This window comes from Hippopotamus amphibius, chromosome X, assembly GCF_030028045.1.
Source record: "Hippopotamus amphibius kiboko isolate mHipAmp2 chromosome X, mHipAmp2.hap2, whole genome shotgun sequence".
NCBI lineage: Eukaryota > Metazoa > Chordata > Mammalia > Artiodactyla > Hippopotamidae > Hippopotamus > Hippopotamus amphibius.
In genome coordinates, this window is record NC_080203.1 from 40,841,660 (window position 1) to 40,856,234 (window position 14,575).

Consider the following 14,575-nt stretch of genomic DNA (forward strand, 5'->3'; position numbering starts at 1 on the left):
TGCAGAGAAAAACTAAGAGTTAGCCTCTTGCTTGAAGAGTTGAATATGCTGTGGACACTGGCCAGGTGAAACATGTTTCTCTGCTGCCATCCATTATCATTTCAGAGATAAGTTACTATGGTAATTTTGGCTGCATTATATGAATGTTAAAATTCACTCAGTCTAGAAAAAAAATAGGTATGAACAAATTAAGAAAATTTTTAAAATGGAATTTCAAATCAATGAGTAAAGAATGGAGTTCATAACAAATGGGTTTGGGTTGCATGGCTAATTTATCTGGAAAAAATATATAGTTCCTCACCTCACACAACATACAGAAGTCAGATGGGTTAAAGATGTAAACATAAAGAACAAACTCATGCAAATACTGGAATCAATTATATAGGCCTCTTTTAATAACCTTAGGATACAGAAGTCTTCATAACCATCAGACTACTATGCTCCTGATCTTTCCTGCCAAATCTGCTTCTCTCCAGATCTTTCCTATCTCAGTATGTAGCAACTCCATCCTTGCAGTTGCTTACGATAAAAACTTTACAGTTATCCTTGACGTCTCTCTTTCTCTCATATTCCACAGGCAAATCTTGCTGACTTGACCTGGAATATATCTGCAGATTCTGACAGCTTCTTATCACTTCCACTGCCACCATCCTGATCCAATCTGTCAACATCTCTAGTCTGTATTATAAATAATAGTAAAAATAATAAAGTAATAATTAAAATAGTGTCCTAATTGGTCTCATTCTTTGCATTCTTACTCCTCTATGATCTATTTCCAAAATGAGAGCGGTGATTTTTAAAAAATTAAAGTGCAATCACGTTATTCATTCCAGTTGTTCCTTATTTCACTCAGGAGTATAAGCCCTTACTACGATCTAAAAAGCCCTAGATAATCTATCCCCCATTACCAACCTGATCTCATCTCCTGCTGAGTTCCTTACTCACACTAGCCTCATTTATATTTCTCAAAATGCCAGGGTCTTTAAATGACTAACCCCCTGGTTGCATGAGGCCTCTTGAACAACTGTTATCAGAGAAGCTTTTCCTTAATACCTTATTTTATTTTATTTTATTTACTACCCTATTTTAAAAAATGTAACATTTCTCAGCAATTCTTACCTCCAAGGTTCACTCTAATTTTGCTATACCTTTTAACCTAAACTTATTTATTTTGTTTGTTTTTTCACTGACTAGATGTAAACTCCATGCAGGCAGTGAATTTGTCTCATTCATGCTTTATCTCCAGCACCTAAAATAGTTCCTGGCACATCATACAAACTCAACAGGGATGAATGAATGAATGAATGAATGAGTATAACATTTGCTTAAGTTAAAATGTTAAACCTCTACTTGATGAAATGCACAGTAAACACTGTTGTAAGACAGATAACTGACTGGGAGAAACTCTTTGCAACATATATAATAGACAATGGATGCATCTTCACTGTTTATAAAGTACTTTAACAAATCAATAGGAAATACAAAAGCAAGTCCCCTCCTAAAAAATGAGGCAAAAAGTACGAATAGACAATTTGTTGAGGAGATATACATATAAGAAATCTCACTTGGAATCAGGAAAATTCAAATTTAAACAATGATACACTACTTTTTACCCATTATATTGACAAAATTAGAAAGACTGATAATACCTAATACTTGTAAAATGAGGAGAAAATAGAAACTTTCTTACACTGATCAAGGGAGTATCAAGCACTAGAACTATTTAATTAGGAAAATTTGCAAGTAACTATCAATATTAAAGAGGCATAGATATGCTGGATTCCAGCAAATCTACTCAGAATTTATTCTATAGCAATATTTACCAAATAATCTTAAGATATGTATGTAAGATACAGATAACAATTTCAGTGTAATATATGTTTGTAATCATGAAAATATAGAAGCAACTTCAGTACTAATAATAGGTTAAATTATTTATGGTTAACCTACACAAAAATATACTATATAATTATGAAAAAGAATGAGGTGTATATTTATAGGTTGATAAAGAAAGTGAGCTAAGATACACCGATTATGCCCACTAGGTCCAGAGCAGATATAATACAGTATTGAATATGATTTCATGCATATAAATAAAAACATAACTACCTTCAGAAGATGCCACATCATTCCATGTATCAATAACTGAGGAAAAATGCTTTTGATTATAACTGTAAGCTGCTTCCCATTGTAAGATGCACCTCAATATCAGATACTTTTAACTGTAAAAAGATGAGTCTTAAAATAGATGAAATATCTATCATACATATATATGCATAAAGAGCCGTTTTTGGACAAGTACGTGAGGAGCTACTGAACGGGGTTACCTTGGGGAAGAACTGTGGATCTGGAATATGCACATGTGTGCAAAGAAGACTTTTCATTTTGCATCATTTCATACTGGTTGATTTTATTTTTTATTGAGGTAACACTGATTTATAATATTATCCATAAAATTTCATGTGTACAACTTTATATTTTTATTCCTGTATACACTACAGTGTTCTACTTGATTTTTAAAATCAAGCTAATTTGTTACTATTAATATAAAAACTTAAAGAGACGAAAATTTACATGTACTTATCTTTTGACCCAGCAATTTCATTTTTAGGAATCTCTATAGTATAAATAATTATACATGTGTCCACAGATACATGTAAGAATGTTCATTATGATATTATTTACAAACAAAGTGGGATATCATGCAGCCATTAAGAATAATGTACACTGACAAAGAAAACTGATTAAGATATACTGAAAGAAGAAATATTAGAAGATAAGGCAACATACAGAATAGTGTATATTCTATGACTCTACATACATGCACAATATGTAGAAAAACCAAAATTCTGTGTGTATGTGTATGCATCTTTATGTGTGTGCGTGCACATATATATGTATGTATATATATATACAGAGATAGAGAGAGGGAGAGAGAGGCAGAGGGAAAGAGAGAATGTGTAAGGGATTCAATTTACACACCAACTATTAACAGTTGATCTCTGTGGGGAAGGGAATGGAATAAAGAAGACACGTTATAAAGGAGATTTTCACTTTTACCCTTGATATGTCTGTATTATCTTTAGTAAAATACGTGTTCATGTACTACTGATAAAATTTGAATAGAAAAGAAGACATTAAGATTCATTTCAATAAACTTTACACTGTTAATCTGCACTTAATATGCAGAAATTTCTCGATTACTTCTTACAATAAGTTGATTGGGCAATTAAAATATAATCTTTTTGTATACTTTTAAAAAGAAATTATCTTTAAAATACTATTCAATAAATTCTTCTCTCAGTGGGAAGTTTCATTAATTCCATGGAAGTTGAGTAGCACAATACCTTTTCTAATACTCTCAAGTTTTGTATTGTAACTGAATGATTAAACATTGTTATAAGACAAACAATTCACTGGGAGAAAATACTTGCAATATATACAATAGACAATGGATGCATCTCTGCTAGTTATAAAGTACTTCTGCAAATCAATAGCAATTATTACTTTTTTACATGGAATTAAGCAGTAAGCAAACATTTGTGAGTCCAATGACTCTTAAACAAGTTCTAGATTTGATTGCTTGAGAAATACCACCAAAGTTTCACACTGACTAGGGACACAGAGGGATATGTAAAACTGTTTCCAGAGAACCACCTCAGATATACAGTTAAGAATACTACTGCAGTTTCATTAATTTTATAAGTTACTTTGCTGATAAGCCTCTTCAGATTAGTTAACAATAATTTTAGGACAAAGACCAACAGCTCCATCACTAAAAAGGAAAAGAAAACCAAAACTAGGCAGAAATATGCTTTTGGGTTACTGAAACATACTCAAAGAGTAAGGCAGAGGGAAAATAAAGAAATCATAAAGATTTTCCCCCTCTTTTTGGACTCGCTGCCTACCCTAAAACATATCTCCTTACAATAGAAGAGAATGCCTAGACTATACCATGTCATTCTATAGTTTGTCTAAGGAAGAATTAGGAACAGGCACAATGTGAAAGAAAAATCATATCTGCTCAGGCATACACCTGAGTAGGATTACCTTTGGGCCAGGAAGACCTGGAAGACCAATGCCTGAAATACCAGGATCACCTTTTTCTCCTTTCTGTCCAGGTAATCCTGGGGATCCAGGTTGTCCAGGAACTCCAGGAGCTCCAGGAGACCCTTTTGCACCCTGGGGGCCTGTTAAAAACATGTAACATGCAATCTTTTACAAAATATTGTTGGTGGGATATATATGATGCACATGACCAAGCAAAAAGATTTTTAAAAAGAATTTTGCAAATTCTGATATGTATAAATAATGAGCTTTACAACCAGGATTACATGAAAGCCTTTTTTAAGAAAGTTTACGTGAAAGGGGGTATAGCTGGAGAAAAAAATCTAAGTTTGTGAATTCTTTCGAAAGCTCTGTCTCTTAATTCACACCTCAAATATTTGTGTAATGAGAGAGGCTCTACCCATCAATTGCCTTAGATATTGTCTCAGTTTGACACTATCAACACCAGTCTCTTTTCTGATAACAAAGATAGTGAACCATCTTCCATTAATGGAACTAAATATTTGGGAGATTTTTATCACTCACCTGGAAAACCCATATCACCTATGTTTCCTTTAAGTCCAGGAGGTCCTGTAAGTCCTGGCTTCCCAGGGAGACCAGGGTTACCCTTGGGACCTAGAAAAGACAAATTGGTAAAATTAAGACAACTCAGCAATATTAGGGTGGCCTGGTTTCCTGGAATGGGTCAAAATTAAAATGCAAGCGTGAGATTGAATGGATCAAATCAATATATGATTAAGTTCCACAGATTTAACTCAGCATAAAACAGGTAACAGTCACCTATTACAATATAATCATGGTAATAGAGGTCTCCTAATACAAATTCATTTTAAAAATGCAAAACTTTCACCAGGATACCTTGTTTATTGCCCTAAAACTATTCCAATCACCTGAAATCTTATTTGTTGTATGTGTATAACTACCTTACTATATTTATCACAGATAAACCCAACATAAAGAGACTCTTTTTAAAAGAATCAGAAGTGGCTTTCCCACGTAAAGCCTGATCATGGGAGAGCAGAAGACGAAAGTGGTAACCTGTCATAATACGCCCTCAGCACATTAGGCCAGGGATAGATAAGAGTTGCTGGAGAAGTACTGGACTATCTCCCCACCAACAGTCATGGCCGCTGTGTTTACACATTCTTCCCAGAGCTTAGATACTTGAGCTCTGCGGTGTCACCTAGGTATTTTCCAAGGACCACAATGTTGCCTTAAACATTATTTTCTTTTATTTTTTCTCTCATACTATCTTCCAACTTGGGGAAGAAAATGCAAAATATGTGAAGGATAGAAAAGGAGATAATTTCTCCTTCCCACTACATCAAGGTAATGCAGTACAGAGTCCAGAACAGAATAACTGACCTAAGGGGCTCTTACGAGGATGGGGCCAAGCTACTCTATTCCTTAGGGGCCCAACTAAAAGAAAATGGCTTAAGAAGCAGCAAGAAAGAGTTTTATCAGAAATAAGAAAAAAGTCCATGTTGAATGAAAGAGTGATTAATGCTACAACACATTACCAAGGTAGGCTGTGAAATTTTTATCCCTAAAAACTTTTAAAAACAGAATTGGCGAATACGGGGATATGTGTATAAAAACAGATGATTGAACTTGGTGTACCCCCCCCCAAAATAATAAATAAATAAATAAAATTAAAAAAACAAAAAACAAAACAAAACAAAACAAAAAAACAGAATTGGCAGCCATCTGTTTTACATGGCTTAATGACTGACTTGTTTAAAGGCAAAGAACTGAAAAGGGTGAATTCTTTAGGCTCCTACCAGATAACTGTCTTATTTACATATGCTGTCACGTATATAAATAAAACACATCACCTTACTTGGATGTACTTCTGATTCTATGTACACCCTGATGCCACAAAAAGAAGAAACTGAGTAAAGCAAAATATTCTACAAATCTTGTCTGTTGACACTTGGGCCAAATGGCAACATTTTTGTTAAGGAGAGGTTCGTATCTCAGTAGCTATCCAAGCATACTGCCATGACCAGATCCAGAACTTCATCACACACGATAAATACATAATTACTCTGTTCCAGGGTTCAGGATCAGCCACCTAATTGCGACAGGTGGTTTATCATACTTACCTGATGGTCCTGGTAACCCAGGTTGTCCACTCAGTCCAGGCTGCCCTGGGTCTCCAGGCAAACCCTGGTACCCTTTTGGCCCTGCAACTCCAGGAATCCCTTCCAAGGATGAGTAAAAGAAAGACAAGTTAGGCTGATATCATTAATCATTAAATAAATCTGGTGAAGTAAGCTACCCAAATTCTGAAACACGAGTGAAATACACGAACCAGTGATATTCTAATATAGTATGAACCAACAGCACTGGACTCACTAAAATCCCCCACTTTTTTATTTAGCTACCATTAAGAATTTCAGAGCACTCAATAATTAAGTCACTTTCCTCTTTGGGCCTCAGTTTCTTACACTGTAAAATGAAGGAATTGGGGCAGATTATCTCTAAGCTATCTCTTAGATTCTATAACTATCTTTAATAACCCTATATTAGAGGCAAATGCAGTGTACTGCCTCTATTTTGCAGAAGGCATAAAGGAAAGAGAAGAGAAGCCTTCTTGCAAGAAGTAAGTCAAGAAAGGTATCTCATTTTAATAGCAATAAAAAATAAGGTGGCCTTGACTCTTTCATGCTATATACAAAATCACAGTAACGTCTTAACACACTTTTTTGAGGAGAAATCCCACCAGGTTCTGCTATAGGGAAACTTATAACAGCTGTGTACACACACACCTGCACACACACTCACACACACATGTAGACTGACAACAGTGATGGTTACAACACAAAAAGAGTCACAAACTTTACTGTAATCTGCAAATAAACATAGTTTTAAAGTTCCATGTTGTTTGAAAGGCTATTCTATATAGACTGCATTGTAAGTGTTTTATTTATTGATTTGTGTCTATTCATACTTTCTGATGCTTTGTTATGAATATATTATACTTTTATAAAAAGAAAAAAGATTTTTTTCATTTTAAAAACCTGTTATATTTCGTACCTTATTTGCTTCTAATAAAATAACTACAAGCTAATCAATGAATTCGGTAAGGTTGCAGGATACAAAATTAACACAGAGAAATCTCTTGCATTTCTATTCACTTACAATGAAAGATCAGAAAGAGAAATTAAGGAAACAATCCCATTCACCACTGCAACAAAAAGAATAAAATACCTAGAAATAAACCTAACCAAGGAGGTAAAAGACCAGTACTCAGAAAACTATAAGACACTAATGAAAGAAATCAAAGATGACACAAACAGATGGAGGGACATACCATGTTCTTGGACTGGGAGAATGAACATTGTGAAAATGACTATACTACCCAAAGCAATTTACAGATTCAATGCAATCCCGATCAAATTACCAATGGCATTTTTCACACAACTAGAACAAGAAATTTTACAATTTGTATGGAAACGCAAAAGACCCCGAATAGCCAAAGCAATCTTGAGAAGGAAAGACGGAGTTGGTGGAATCAGGCTTCCTGACTTCAAACTATACTACAAGGCTACAGTGATCAAGACAGTGAGGTACTGGCACAAAAACAGAAATATAGGTCAATGGAACAGGATAGAAAGCAGAGATAAACTATGGTCAACTAATCTATGACAAAGGAGGCAAGGATATACAGTGGAGAAAAGGCAGCCTCTTCAATAAGTGGTGCTGCGAAAACTGGACAGCTACGTGTAAAAGAATGAGATTAGAACACTCCCTAACACCATACACAAAAATAAACTCCAAATGGATTAAAGACCTAAATGTAAGGCCAGACGCTATAAAACTGCTAGAGGAAAACATAGGAAGAACACTCTTTGACATAAATCACAGCAATATCTTTTTTGACCCACCTCCTAATGGAAATAAAAACAAAAATAAATAACTGGGACCTAATGAAACTTCAAAGCTTTTGCACAGCAAAGAAAACTATAAGCAAGATGAAAAGACAACCCTCAGAATGAGAGAAAATATTTGCAAACTAATCAACAGACAAAGGAATAATCTCCAAAATATATAAACAGTTCATCCAGCTCAATATCAAGAAAACAACCCAATGAAAAAATGGGCAGAAGACCTAAATAGGCATTTCTCCAAAGAAGACATACGGATGGCCAAGAAGCACATGAAAAGCTGCTCAACATCACTAATTATTAGAGAAATGCAAATCAAAACTACAATGACGTATCACCTCACGCCGGTTAGAATGGGCATCATCAGAAAATCAACAAACAGTAAATGCTAGAGAGGGTGTGGAGAAAAGGGAACCCTCTTGCACTGTTGGTGGGAATGTAAATTGATACAGCCACTATGGAGAACAGTTTGGAGGTTCCCTGAAAAACTAAAAATAGAGTTACCATATGACCCAGCAATCTCACTGCTGGGCATATACCCAGAGAATACCATAATTCAAAAAGACACAGCACTCCAAGGTTCACTGTAGCATTATTTACAATAGCCAGGACATGGAAGCAACCTAAATGCCCATCAACAAATGAATGGATAAAGAAGATGTGGCATATATATACAATGGAATATTACTCAGCTATAAAAAGGAATGAGATGGAGCTATATGTAATGAGGTGGATCGACCTCGAGTCTGTCATACAGAGTGAAGTAAGTCAGAAAGAGAAAGACAAATATTGTATGCTAACTCATATATACAGAATCTAAAAATGGTACTGATGAACTCAGTGAAAAGACAAGAATAAAGATGCAGATGCAGAGAATGGACTGGAGACCTCGAGGATTGGGGGGGCGGGGTGTGAAGGGGAAGCTGAGATGAAGTGAGAGAGTAGCACAGACATATATATACTACCAACTGTAAAATAGATAGCCAGTGGGAAGTTGCTGTGTAACAAAGGGAGTTCAGCTCGATGATGGATGATGCCTTGGAGGAGTGGGACGGGGAGGGTGGGGGGGGGGAGTCGAGGGAGGGAGGGGATACGGGGATATGTGTATAAATACAGATGATTGACCTTGGTGTACCTCAAAAACTGGTACAAGAGTGTAAAGCAATTATATTCCAATAAAAAATTTAAAAAAATTAAAAAAAAAACAGATGAATGTATAAAGAAGATGTGGTACATATATACAATGGAATATTACTCAGCTGTAAAAAGGAACGAAATTGGGACATTTGTAGAGACATGGATGGACCTAGAGACTTTCATACAGAGTGAAATGAGTCAGAAGGAGAAAAACAAATATCATATATTAACACATATATGTGAAACATAGAAAAATAGTACAAATCAACCAGTCTGCAAGGCAGAAATAGAGACACAGATGTAGAGAACAAACATATGGACACCAAGTGGGGAAAGTGGGGGGTGGGGATGAATTGGGAGATTGGGATTGCCATATATACATTATTAATAAGAAAAAAACATCACATTGTACACTTTAAATATATGCAGTTTATTGTATGCCGATTGTATCTCAATAAAATTTATTAAAGAAAAAAAAAAACTATAATAACACAGTCGTTCCCTAGACCTACTTTCAGCGACCTTCCCCAGAGGTAAGCTTGGCTGTTCATAGTCCAATACTTCTTTATTCTTTCAGGGTAGAATAACAATGAACTGTACTTAAAAGTTAGGTATGATGTGGATATCAAAACACTGCAGGACAACAATGTACCACTCATCCTCATCTGGTTTCAAGGCAAAAAAAGTTTAAAGGACCAGCAAATTTCCCAAACACTGAAATCCGTTTTCCAAGTAATTCTGGCTATATATCCTTTTTCTCTTGACCACATCCTATACACTACTTTCTGAAAGGCCTGAAAGTGACTGCCTATTTTAAAACCTCATAGTCTGTGACAGATAAACTACAAAGAAAATACTCAAACAAAAGTTTATCAGTGAAACAGTTACAAATCAATGAAAATTAATTTTCATTACCAAAATTTGATGCACCTAACTGCATTTTGTTGGTGAGTCCTAGGTTACAAGTCACTTTCCATCCTATTAAAAATTAAAATTCATATATAGCAGGAAATACATTAAGAAATAAATGCATTCACTCACCTGGTAGGCCAGGGTCCCCTTTCTCTCCTTTCGAGCCCAGCAGATCTGGATCCATTGGTCCAGGAAGGCCTGGAAGGCCACGCTCTCCTTTACTACCTTTCTCTCCTGCAGGGCCAGGAAGTCCTGGCTGACCCTGCAAACCATCATCACCTAAACCCAACATATGTGGGGAAGACACAGCAGATCAGATTTATCCATCCAGGATTAATGCATATATAAAGATTACTCACATGTTACTAGTTGGGTAGGCCACTGACCATACAAAACACTTATGCACCTTATTTACTGTCTATAAATAACTCGAGCTCACTCACACTTTTACACTCAAATAAGAGTCTCTCTTCTGGGATTCTTTGGCAATTACAAAGACTGTAAAAAATAAAAATTTAATCCCTATATTTTGTTGTTTTCAGCTAAGCACTTACCATGTTTCATAGCATTCAAACTAAGCATGCCACCGAATTTAAAACAGGACCTATTTAAATATCAGGTCACTTAGAAACAAAATACAAGTAAGCATTGCTCCTTTTAAAGCAGTCAAATAAAAATATTCTATATTGATATAAAGTACAATATTTAACTTTCTTTCATGCATCTGCAAGCAAACCCTGAATATTACCTTTGAGACCAGGAACACCACTCCTGCCAGGAATTCCCAAAGGTCCTGGTGGGCCTGGAGGTCCCATCATACCCATTTCACCTTTGGTACCTTTGAAGAATATCAATAAGTATCTTTACCTTTCCTTGACCTTGGAAAGATAAAAGATCAGTTTAAAGACGTCAACTGGGAACCTACTGAGACTTGGAGGGAAGGCACTAAGTTTTACCCCTTTCCAACTATTGTAACCTTAGTGACACTACTGCCTATATCATTGTGGTAGTTAGTCTCTAAAGATGGTCCCCCAATGAACCACTCTTCCCAGTATACGCAGCCTAGTGTACCCTTCTCCCCTTGAGTTGGGAGGACTCTGTGCCTTACCCTTGACTAAGTGACACTGTATGACTCCCAATGCTAGATCATAAGATGTCTTGCAGCTTCCATTTGGGGCTCTTAAAAAACACTCACTTTCAGTTTGGGGGATTCTCTCTCTTGGAAGTCTGCTGCCCTGGAAGGAGAGCAACTACCCTGATACTACCATAATGTGAGGTACCTCTGTGGATAATGAGATACCGTGTGAAGAGGCCAAGGAACACTCAGGTGTCAGAGAAGTAGATCCCTCAACCCCACTACTCCAGCCAATGCCATGTGGATCAGAGATAAACAACCCTGGCAAGCCATCCCTTACTTCCTGACCTGCAAAATCTTGAGCGAAATTAAAAGGTTGATTTAAACCGTTAAATTTTGGGGTCATTTGTTAAATAGCAATATATAACTGGAGAGCTCAGAGAGAAAAAGTGTAATGCAATTAGCAAAGTGCATTTCCTACAATCAAAGACATTTAATACTTTTCCTTAAAGGATAGTGTCAATCCAGAAAAGTACAAGAGGATAATATACCAGAGTCATATTAGTTTTAATTTCATGAATCCAAAACCAGGGAAGACTAAAAAATTACCTGGAAAGCCAGAGGCACCTGCTTTTCCTGGGAGCCCTGGTGATCCTGGGGGTCCCACAGGACCTGGTGTTCCAGGGATCCCTGGACTGCCTCTCTCACCAGGGGGTCCTGGAACATCAAATCCAGGAGGCCCTGGATCCCCCTTCTCTCCTGGTATTCCATGCAAGCCTAGTTGATACAAACCAATATGAAAAAAGTACTGAAGCAGTTTTAAGAGATGTATCTGGTTATTTTTCTAGCAAACAAGTGATAGAATCCTGTATATAACAAACCTAACAGTGAGTTAGAGATACTTTTGGCATCATGCACAGAAAATAACCTAACAATAAAACTTCAGGATTGTCAAGTATATTTCTCTAAGAAAGTGCTTCTGAAATTATTTCTCATGAATGACCAATCTTTTTTTAATTCCTGGTCCATCATGGACTATATTTTTAATAAAACAATAAAAATTACTAAAAAACTAAAATAAGAAGATCAAAGACATATAAAGTACAATCCTACCTTTTGGTTATTATATTCAATAAATATCATTAGACTGTCAAACTGCTATGAAAGTTTCTAAATGCCTCCTCTTAGTTTCTTCTCATCCCAATGCAGACTGGTAACAGTTTGCGATTTGACACTGGTCCATTGACCACACTTGGATTTGCATTGCTCTAAGGTATTATGAAGTACTAAGATATATTTCTACAATCCATAAAAGATTAATTATTGAGTAAGTCAGTTACATGGGCCCTTTTGATTTTATTTTGGCTTTGTTTTACATGTTGTTTTAATAATACATTACTATTAGTCTTTTCTGTTAACTTCCGTTTCTCAGAAACCAGCCAGTTTACAGAAAAAATATGACATTCCAAAAATATACTCCAGAAAACAGAGTGGTTAGAAAAGAATGTTTAGTGAAAAGAATTATACTACGAACATGGTGCCAGTTCCCACTCCGATATCTATCAGCTACGTGACTTCTTAAGTCACTTCATGTTGTTGGTCCTCCTCTGTGAAATGAGGGTGTGCCATAACTGACTGAAAGCTGGGGATGAAACAGGTGACCATTCCAAGCATCCCTTCAACAATAAGATCTTATTTTATCACTGTTGAAGATTCACAATTATTTTTATAAGAGAACAAGATGCTGGCATTTTAAGACCTGTTTGATGTCATATAGCAGCATGTCTTTAAACTGATTAAATTCACCTTGAAGATTAGAGAATTCCATTTAGTTGGCACAGTAGTGATGATTCTAATGCTGCCATTTCATAGTACAAAGATTACTAAAAGGGGAGAGATATTTTATATTATTATATTTATGAAATACGATGATACCTAATAATGTGCACAATTATAGCTCTATATGGTCACTGTCTATTGTTATATTACAGCCCAAGTGGTTTTTAATAGCTGAGTTTTCAAGATAACTAGTTAGTCCTTTGAAATATGCTCCAAGGAGAGGTTCTACAAAATAATTAAAAGAAACCAAAGACTTCAATCTGGAGAAATCTTGTTTGTCTTCCAAGTTTAAAGCTTTAAGATACAACTTTTGGAAAAAAAAAAAAGATGAGTAAGGTCTGAGCATCTAATGTATAACATGATGAATATCACTGATAACACTATTGTATAACTGCAGTTTGCTAACAGAGTAGAACTTAAGGGTTCTCACACACAAAAGCAGTAAATATGTGAGGTGATGGATGTGTTAATGTGACTGTGAAAATCCTTTCATAACGTATACATATATCAAATAATCACATTGTACATTTGAAATATATTACAATTCTATTTGTCTATTATACCTCAATAAAGCTCAAAAAATAATAAATCAAAGGAAAAAAGAAATATCCTATTTACAGTTTCTCAGAACCATTTTCACGCAATATCTCTTGCGTCTTTTACGATGATCCTATTATATCTGGATCATTTTTTCTATTTGCTCTAATATAATAAATTCTCAATATTAGAAAAGAGAAAGATATGGCTTTTGAGAGAGAACTATAGTACCTGGTAGACCTGAAGTTCAAGAGGCAGGAAGTTACCATTCAGCAGCAAGATGAACCACCCAAGCAGAAGCAAGTTGCAAAAAGATGCATTAGGTTAGCAAACAAAACTAATCATATAAAGATTAGAACAAAAAGTCTACAAATAGAATTTATTAGATATTGATTCACTACTAAACATATATTAGTAATGAATAAAGAAACTTATTTTAGGCATTTGCTCAGATGCTCATATAACATATACTATAAATGTATTTGCCAGAGACAATAAAATATTTACATTCACAAAAAGTAATACGTTTTAATGAAGATCAGCTTTACACTCTTGTTTATCTCTGATCTTTATATTGCTTTGAAGGCTCATTTTGGAATTTAAGCTCCTAAAAGTTAGTTAGAATTTAAAAATAAACTTGATTTTATACTGTAACAGGTTAGGTACAGAGAACTCAGTAATTATTAGCGCATGTCTATGATTAAGCAAACTACAGGTACTAGGCAAAGGTCTCTTCACTGTCATTAGTAGTAGTAGTAACAGATAATATGCTGTATTTTTCACAGCATAGATCTTTTCCATTACTATGTTAGGAATTGGCATCCTGGTAAGATCCAGAATGAAAAAAGCCAATATAAATTCAAAAGCTCTGCTGAATCTCCTTATGCAGTAACAGGAATTATATGGATATATCTGTAGAGGCAGAGTACATTAGAGGTGTATAATGCTCTAAATTTATTGGCAGCCAAATGGAATGAGTTAATGGAAAAAAAGAAAATTCCAAAAACATGCATTATCTGTGAAAACTTTACAGACACACACACACACACACACACAGACACACACACACACTGCCCAAGGGTTTTAAAGCCAAAAAAAAAGTTAGAGAACTGCAATG

The 14,575-nt window shown here is 35.3% G+C and overlaps 1 protein-coding gene across 3 annotated transcripts in view; it reads right to left on the reverse strand.

Moving 5' to 3' along the window:
- COL4A5 (collagen type IV alpha 5 chain) overlaps positions 1–14,575 on the reverse strand; it is a 214,511-nt gene that overhangs the window by 42,281 nt on the left and 157,655 nt on the right. For all 3 annotated transcript variants that reach the window (XR_009050252.1, XM_057717836.1, XM_057717835.1), the window contains 6 exons: positions 11,692–11,859; positions 10,756–10,845; positions 10,137–10,286; positions 6,174–6,272; positions 4,594–4,683; positions 4,051–4,190 (listed from right to left, as the gene is read on the reverse strand). Coding sequence is in view for 2 of the 3 variants with exons in the window: in XM_057717836.1 (XP_057573819.1) it covers positions 4,051–4,190; positions 4,594–4,683; positions 6,174–6,272; positions 10,137–10,286; positions 10,756–10,845; positions 11,692–11,859 (737 nt within the window). In the remaining variant the exon portion in view is untranslated. The remainder of the gene's footprint in view (positions 1–4,050; positions 4,191–4,593; positions 4,684–6,173; positions 6,273–10,136; positions 10,287–10,755; positions 10,846–11,691; positions 11,860–14,575) is intronic.